This window comes from Otolemur garnettii, unplaced genomic scaffold (assembly GCF_000181295.1).
Source record: "Otolemur garnettii isolate 467f Iridium unplaced genomic scaffold, OtoGar3 scaffold00022, whole genome shotgun sequence".
Taxonomy (NCBI): Eukaryota; Metazoa; Chordata; class Mammalia; order Primates; family Galagidae; genus Otolemur; species Otolemur garnettii.
This window is the reverse complement of record NW_003852417.1, coordinates 2,779,654-2,788,468: the sequence shown is the minus strand read 5'-3', so window position 1 is coordinate 2,788,468 and position 8,815 is coordinate 2,779,654. Positions and strand designations below refer to the sequence as shown.

At 47.1% G+C, this 8,815-nt stretch overlaps 1 protein-coding gene and 1 non-coding gene across 2 annotated transcripts; both read right to left on the bottom strand.

The window, feature by feature from the left end:
* Window positions 1-56: 56 nt before the first annotated feature.
* On the bottom strand, window positions 57-7,753 carry RRM2 (ribonucleotide reductase regulatory subunit M2). The gene is made up of 10 exons (XM_012803763.2): window positions 7,649-7,753; window positions 7,477-7,551; window positions 7,002-7,145; window positions 6,656-6,772; window positions 5,627-5,760; window positions 2,793-2,887; window positions 2,564-2,697; window positions 603-707; window positions 323-436; window positions 57-245 (listed from the first exon to the last, which is right to left on the bottom strand). The coding sequence occupies exons 1-10, from the start codon at window positions 7,742-7,744 to the stop codon at window positions 93-95; spliced, it is 1,167 nt and encodes a 388-aa protein (XP_012659217.1). The 5' UTR covers window positions 7,745-7,753; the 3' UTR covers window positions 57-92.
* Window positions 6,277-6,384, bottom strand: LOC111724391. Its single transcript, XR_002772691.1, has one exon. It is a non-coding gene; the product is annotated as a U6 spliceosomal RNA (small nuclear RNA).
* Window positions 7,754-8,815: the final 1,062 nt, after the last annotated feature.

Genomic DNA, 8,815 nt, shown 5'->3' with positions numbered 1-8,815 from the left:
GGCTTGGCACCATAGCACAGTGGTTATGGCACCAGCCACGTACACAGAGGCTGGCAGGTTTGAACCTGGCCAGGGCCAACTCTCCAGTTCATTTAGAAGTCAGCATCCAAGGTAAAAGAATTCTCTGTTGGACTTGACATCACTCCCATCCTCTGATATTCGCCTACTCTCTTCTCAAAGAAGTTAGTCTTTCCTTCCAGTGAAATATTCTCCATAAAGTCAAATGGATTTTCTACTCTGAAAACCTGAAAAGGTTCACATCAAGATATAAATATAGAACAACAGTTTCAAAAGCAATAGAAGGGTATAAACAATACTTTACCTTGTTGAAACCCAGTTCCAGCATAAGTCTGTCTGCCACAAACTCAATGTACTGCTTCATTAATGTGCAATTCATCCCAATGAGCTTCACAGGCAAGGCCTCAGTGAGGAACTCCTAGGGACCAAAATAGCTTCTGAATATCACCAAGGCACAAAAGCACCTAGCAAGCACTAGAGCAGTGGTTCTCAACCTTCCTAATGCCATGGCCCTTTAATACAGTTCCTGTGGGTCGTGACCTGCAGGAACCACTGCACTAGAGTGACTCGTACACATCACCCACCTGTTCTATCTTAACAGCATTGATAATTATTTCTTTTACTCTCTGCTCCGATGGTTTATGTACCAGGTGTTTGAACATCAAGCAGGCAAAGTCACAGTGTAAACCCTAGAAGAAAAATGGTCAAGATCACTAAAGCCAGAACACTGTATCATGGAATAATAAAACTATCTACATTCTCCTTATACAACTTGCTCAGCCATACAGAGAGCACTGGAACTATCAAAGGGAAGGTGACCTCTACCACTGAGGCAGGGTCAGCCCCACCCAGGCCCAGAAAGCTACCTAGGAGGTAAGGACAAGCCACACCTATTCTTTTGTAAGGTGGTGAGGAGCCAGAACTTTCACTGAAAGTATTCTTTCTGCAACTAAAAGCTCTAATTTGGGTACTACACCCAATAGGGCGGGCAAATGTCAGTGACAAGGCTAGTTAGATTTTAAATGCTCCAGAAATCTGATGGGATTTTAAGTGACCCAACCTCCCATAAGCTTCAAAGCTGATTTCCCTACATAGGAAGGAAAGTCTTTCTATGAGGCAAGATGGACTATGTTCAGTATATTCAGTTGGCCCCCAGTATGGTAGGGTTCATGTCCCTGGCCTTTCAAATCTGACATACACACTAGAAATCTAGGCACTTTCACCTTCCTTTCTTCGGTTTAATCCAAGTATGTTCAAAGACATACCCTGGATCAAAATGAATCCTCATTTCATTGACAGGCTTTATCAACAAACTTTTTTTTTTTTGAGACAGAGTCTCACTTTTCTCTGCGGTACAGTGCTACAGCATCACAGCTCACAGCAACCTCCAACTCTTGGACTTATTAAGAGATTCTCTTGCCTCAGCCTCCTGAGTAGCTGGGACTACAGGCGCTTGCCACAATGCCCAGCATTTTTTTGTTGTAGTTGTCACTGCTGTTTTAGCTGGCCAGGGACGGGTTCGAACCCACCACCCTCAGTATATGGGGCCAGTGCCCTACTGACTGAGCCGTAAGTGCTGCCCTTATCAACAAACTTTTAAGTAGAAAATAGGATCACATATAATACCAGGCAAGATTAATAAAACAGCTCTTTAAAAACTCTCACCAAGTATTTGAGTTTTGCGCACTCAAGGGCAATATGCATGTACTAATAATGTATTTATTGAAAATGCAAGTAAAGGCTTGGCGCCTGTGGCTCAAGCGGCTAAGGTGCCAGCCACATACACCAGAGCTGCGGAGGCAGGAGAATCACTTGAGTCTGAGAGTTGAAGGTTGCTATGAGCAGTGATGCTACAGCACTGTATCCAGGGCGACAGCTTGAAGCTCTGTCTCAAAAAAAAGAAAATGCAAGTAAAATAATTTCAGTAAATTGAAGTACAGTAGAACCTCCACAGTTGACCATCTCCCTGCATTTACCACTTCCTTACATTGATGTAATTTTCATAGACTGGACATGTACCACATGCACGTATCTGTACAGTAGGCCTAGTTCCTTATGTTAACCACCTCTATACGTTAGTCCCTTGACTGGCCAACTTACAGAGGTTCTACTGTATTTCCTTTACCGAGCATATATTTGGTTCAAGTTTTTTTTTGAGACAGAATTTCACTATGTTGCCCTCAGTAGAGTGCTGTAGCATCACAGCTCACAGCAACCTCAAACTCTTAGGCTTAAGCGATTCTCTTGCCTCAACCTCCCAAGTAGCTGGGACTACACGTGCCCATCATAACGCCTGGCTATTTTTTGGTTGTGGTTGTCATTTTTGTTTGGCAGGCCCAGGCTGGGTTTGAACCCTCTAGCTCCAATGTATGTGGCTGGCACCCCAGCTGCTGAGCTATAGGCATCGAGCCTAAACTTTAAAGTATTAAATGTGTATATGATGGCATCTGTTATCTTCAGTCTCCTTTAGTGGACATAATAAGAATAAGCCTTAGGTTGTAGACGATTGGGCTACAAGCTTGCCTGTTATTTGATTTAGACTCACCTCATCTCTGCTAATAAGTTCATTGGAAAATGTGAGGCCAGGCATCAGTCCTCGTTTCTTGAGCCAGAATATTGATGCAAAAGAACCAGAAAAGAAGATTCCTTCCACTGCCGCAAAGGCTACAACACGTTCTCCTATTTAAAGAGTTTCTAGTGAGTAAAGTGTTGGTATTTATGGGAATGGTCAACAATCCAGTATCAAGTTTAAGTAGGGTCAAAGTTCTCCCTACCATAGGTAGCCTCTTTGTCCCCAATCCAACGCAAGGCCCAATCTGCCTTCTTCTTGACACAAGGCATTGTTTCAATAGCATTGAAGAGAAATTCCCTAGTAGGGATATAAAGCATCAGCAATTACAGCATCACAGGCAAGACCTCTGATCACAAACTTTTAGATCAGTGCTGGGATGAAGGCCAGATTCTAATATTTGCCAATTCTCTCCCCAAAAGAACTCACACTGAAAAGTTTTTCTTTTTACTGATTAGCTTTTCCTTCCAGTGTTCTTTAAAAACCTCAATATTCATTTCATTTATGTTGATTAATAAGTCTTGGTATCTTGTACTCCATACTGAGCTCCAAAGTCTATGAACACTAAAACTTAGTCCATTATACCAGGGACAATCTTGCCATCATTATTTATTTATTTATTTTTGTAAGACAGAGTCTCACTTTGTTGCCCTCAGTAGAATGCTGTGGTGTCATAGCTCACAGCAACCTCAAATTCCTGGGCTCAAGTGATTTTCTTGTCTCAGCCACCCAAGTAACTGGGACTACAGGTGCCCGCCACAATGCTCAGCTATTTTTAGAGACAAGGTCTCGCTCTGGCTCAGGCTGGTCTTGAACCTGTGAGTTCAGGCAATCCACCCACCTTGGCCTCCCAGAGTGCTAGGATTATAGGCGTGAGCCACAGCATCGGCCTACTGCTTTCATTATTTCAAATCCAGATCATAGTTGCCAGGCACTATCATCTTTAAAGAACCATAAAATCTTAACTGTTAAGTTATTATCTCACTAAATAAACAGCAAAGATTATCACTGGGTGTGTTATTGGGACACTACCATATCTATGTAATTAAAGCAATATGCTAAACTACCTAAGATTGCTTCCTACTAGACTTCTAAGCTACACCATTGATCCCATATCAGGAAAGCAAAGAGGTAAGCCCTGCACCTACCTGGATCTTCCTTACTACCTTCTTCTATTTCCTTCATGCTGGTGCCCACCTTAGGAGTCTATTTCCCATCCTGTTCCCACCCAGATGACTTTGTGTTCTGAAGCTAAGGTCACTAGACATTGGGTTCTTTCCATCTCAGTACCCTCCTCTTTGAGTTGGCCTGTGTCTCCCTATTCCTGAGGCTTACCATCTAGACTTTCCTAATCCCATCCCTGCGTCATACCCTCAATCATGCCTCTACATGTTCTCATTTTTATTTACAGCATATTCAAATCTCTACCCACAGGGCTGGGCAGTGGCTCGTGTCTGTAATCCTAGCGCTCTGGGAGGCCAAGATGGGGAGATTGTTTGAGTTTAGGAGTTTAATACCAGCCTGAGCAAGAGTGAGACCCCATCTCTAAAAATAGCTGGGCATTGTGGTGGGCATCTATAGTCCCAGCTGCTCAGGAGGCTAAGACAAGAGGATCACTTGAGCCCAGGAGTTTGAGGTTGCTGAGATATGATCCATGGCACTCTACCAAGGGCAATTAGTGAGACTCTTGTCTCCCAACCCAAAATTATAAAAACTAATAAGAATACATAAAATTAAAAAAAATCTCTACGCTGGGCAGCCCCTGTGGCTCATTGAGAGTAGGGCGCTGGTCCCATATACTGAGGGTGGTGGGTTCAAACACAGCCCCAGCCAAACTGCAACAAAAAAATATCTGGGCATTGTGGCGGGTGCCTGTAGTCTCAGCTACTGGGAAGGCTAAGTCAAGAGAATCAACTAAGACCAGGAGTTGGAGGTTGCTGTGAGCTGTGACACCACAGCACTCTACCAAGGGCAACAAAGCAACATTCTGTCTCTAAAAAAAAAAAAAATCTCTACCCAGAGTCACCTCAGTCCTTTTGAGTTCCTGCTTATTTTCCCTCTTTACATGCTTCTGTGTAGTCTACAATAGCCACTTGAGACTTCAGCTTCGCTACTGTCACTCCATATAAGGCTCCTTCCCTAATGCTGACCACAATCTCTTTAAGGGGCAAGTCCTCCTCCTCTACCATCTAGCCCCAGCCCCATAATCAAGGTTCTCAAAATGTTGTCACTCGAGTTAAAAACCCTTAGGCCCAAATTTTACTTCCTCATATCCAACGTCTAGAGATTATTATTATTTTTTTAAGAGACAAGAGTTTTACTTTGTCACCCTCAGGTAGAATGCCGTGGTGTCACGGTTCACAGCAACCTCCAGGTATTGGGCTTAACCGATGCTCTTGCCTCAGTCTCCCATGTAGCTGGGACTACAGGCACTCGCCACAATGCCCGGCTATCGTTTTTTAGGGTCTTACTTTATTGCCCTCAGTATAGAGTGCTGTGGCGTCACACAGCTCATAGCAACCTCCAACTCCTAGCAATCCTCTTGCCTCAGCCTCCTGAGTAGCTGGGACTACAGGCACCTGCCACAATGCCTGGCTATTTTTTGGTTGCAATTTGGCTGGGGCTGGGTTTGAACCCTCCACCCTCAGTGTATGGGGCCAGCGCCTTACCCAATGAGCCACAGGTGCCACCCCACCCAGCTATTTTTTGTTGCAGTTTGGCTGGGGCCAGATTTGAACCCGCCACCCTCGGTATATGCAGCCAGTGCCCTACTCACTGAGCCACAAGTGCTGCCCAGATTATTTTTTCAAAAGAAGGCATAAGACTGGTTGTTCAACAGTATCCTCATAACTGTAAATGAATGACTAATAAAGTGAATTTAGGTTCCTTGCTAAAAGCAGACATGACTATGGGTGCCAGAAACAACTATGACTGCTTAGTCATTCTGGAGTCATTTTTATGCCTATATGAACCAAAAACTTGAAATAAAGCTTACACTTAGCGAGTCCTCAACTTTTTGCCTACCACCTGCATACTCACCTTTCTTGGGAATCTTTAATGTAAGTGTCAATAAGGAGACTATACATTTCAGAATGAATGTTTTCCATGGCAATTTGGAAGCCATAGAAACAACGGGCCTCTGTAATCTGAACTTCTTGGCTAAATCGCTCCACCTAGTGACAAACACATCAAAGTTAAGCTTAAGGAAAAACTAATAGCAGCAACTTTCAGCCCAAGGCACCCCCTTCTTTGTATAAAAAATCCAGTATAAGTGTTTTTTTTCTATAAACATATGCTCCATTTGCATATCAGGAAATAGATAATTCCTATTTCACAGAGTTTCTGTGAGCACTTATTATCAATTGACTTTCCTACGCCATAGCAAAAAGGATTCAGTCACAGTAAGACATAAGCAACCAAAATTTCTTTAGACAGAAGTTTTTAAATTTTTTTTTGTAGAGACAGTTTTACTTTATCGCCCTTGGTAGAGTGCCGTGGTGTCACACAGCTCACAGCAACCTTCAACACCTGGGCTTAGGTGATTTTCTTGCCTTAGCTTCCCTAGTAGGGACTATAGGCACCCGCCCTGGCTATTTTTTGTTACAGTTTGGCTGGGGCTGGGCTTGAACCCGCCACCCTAGATAGAAGTTTTACTTCAAGCATAATTAGGGGATAATTTACTCTTTGGGGAAAATACCCAATGCCTCATGAATTTGCGTGTCATCCTTGGGGGAGGGGCCATGTTAATCTTCTCTGTATCCTTTCAATTTTAGTATTTGTGCTGCCAAAGTAAGCACTACAACCTAATGATCAAAATGGCAAAGCCACAAAGAGGGCAAATGTGGCCAAAAGGAGTAAACCTATTAGTCCCACTGAACATTGTCTTTGAGCCTCTCCAGTCAGGGAATAAATACCACAGGAGAAATAAGTTCAGTTGCGTTGCGAAACAGGAGTCGCCATGTAACATATATACATACACACACACAGTGTGGAAAATTAAGAAGACAAAAGCAAACTAGTTCTACTTTCAACCTTCAAGTGAGTAAAAGTTGGCTTTGGGAAACTCACCAAGTTTTCATTTACTATGCCATCACTTGCTGCGAAAAAAGCCAGAACATGTGATATGAAGTATCTCTCTTCAGGCTTCAAGGTTTCCCAGTGCTGAATGTCCTTAGAAAGATCCACCTGAGTTTAGATGTTCACGATTTCAGACTCAGGCATGAAGAAGGACCGCACACCAAGCTCTTTCAAATGTCCTTAAAGTCATCAATCATGCCCTCACCCTTCACATACAGTCCCTCTCCCAATTAAAGCATCTAACATCCTCAGTGGGCAACCCTTCCCAAAAGGGATCTAAGGAACATTTCAAACAACTTATTATCGCCACTGCAGAGGTCTTCTAGAATCCCATTACCTCCTCAGCCGTCCAAAAAGACGCCTCCGCTTTCTTATACATTTGCCAAATGTCATGGTATTCGATAGGAAAGATGACAAAGCGGCGGGGGTTTTCTCTCAGCAGTGGTTCATCCTCCACGCTGGGGGTAGGTACTCTAGTTTTCTGGTGGGGGAGAAAAATAACACCAGATCTAAGGATAGGTCGGGCGAACCACATGAAATTGCCATTTTCCCAAGCCCCCTTCCTTCAGTGGCCGGCAATTCCATGTGGCTCCATGCATCAAGGTCAGCAGTCCCATCGCATCCCCTGTGTAATAGAAGAGGAGGGTGCTACAGAACTAGGGGACATGTACATATGTGCAAAGCAGGTCATTTCAGGAAGGGGTCACTTGGGCGGGAAAGGCGCTGAGGAAACAATGCGATTTTGGCGCCGAAACGCTGGGCGCGGACTCCCCCTGCCGACCAGCCCTCTCGCCCGCACGCTCTCCACTCACGGGCTCCGGGGACTCCTGGAAGATCCTCCTCGCGGTCTTGCTGGCCAGGACGCGGGTCCCGCTCAGGGCCGGGGGCTGCAGGGAGACGCGCGTGAGGGACGGCGGCGGCCCCCTCACCCTCCCGCCCCGGCGCGCGCAGCCTACCGCCCGGCCTGCCCGGCCGCGCGCTCACCGTGTTCTCCTTGTCGGCCAGGCTGAGCCCCTTCAGCGGCGACAACTGCAGCTGCTTGTCTCCGATGGGGGCCAGGGCGACGCGGACAGACAGCATGGCTGAGGTGAGGCGGGCGGGACTCTGCAGAGACGCGAGGGGCGAACGGACTACCCCGCAGCCCGGCGTCCTTAAATGCCCGGCGCGCAGCGCGCCCTTTTGCGGGGTGGCCCGACGCCCCCGCCCGCTGCATCCTATTGGATGCCGGACAAGCTCCGCCCATTGAAGCCCCCTGTCCTTCCGTCCCCAGGCAGCCGCGTGGCTGGCGCTTCTGTGGTGTTGCGCTGGGGTCTCCGCGGCACGCCTTCCGGGGACCCCCTGGGACTCCCCCGGGACCCGAAGGCTGGCTGCTGGGATCAGGGGACCAGTCCCCCGGGACAAAGGGCGCAGCCCCTCCCCCCCAGTACTTTAGGCGCCTTGGCGCGCAGGTACAAACGGTTTAGGATTCCTCGAGCTGCTATTGGAGCTTGGAGTCCGCCTGAGAGCGCGAACAGGATCTCATCCCATAGCCCCCACCCGGAAAACGCCTTGTCCCGCTACAGCCTGGGAGGGGCTTTGCAAATGAGATTAGTACAAATGACTAGAAAAACGCTTCTGGTTTTTCGCGGGGTTTTTTGAGACAAAGTCCCACGCTGTCACCCAGGCTAGAGTGCCTTGGCGTCAGCCAGGCTCACAGCAACCTCATGTCCCTGGGATCAAGCGAGCCTTCTGCCTCAGTCTGCGGAGTAGCTGGGAGTACAGGCGTGTGCAACGCTCCCAGGGTCTCACTCTTGCTCAGGCTGGTCTCGAACTCCTGAGCTCAAGGTATCTCCTTGCCTCGGACTCCCAGAGAGTTGGGATTACAGGCGTGAGCCTCCGCGCCTGCCTGAAAAACGCTTCTGGCTGTGGAAAGCTTTGCTGGGACCATTTAGCTTCGTGTCCTTGTGGTGTGGGTGCAAGGGCCCCAAGATCTGGCAGATTTGTGGGGTGGTGGGGAAGACCGTGCACCCCAAAGGTTAGAGCCGCTGGCTGCTGCGCCCCACGGCTCCGGTTGCTATGACGGGGGCAAGTGACCTGATAACAGGGAGCGCCATTTGGTTCAGTTTTCCACTGAAATCCTGTCTCCTGGCCCCATCCCCAATTGTCACCCTT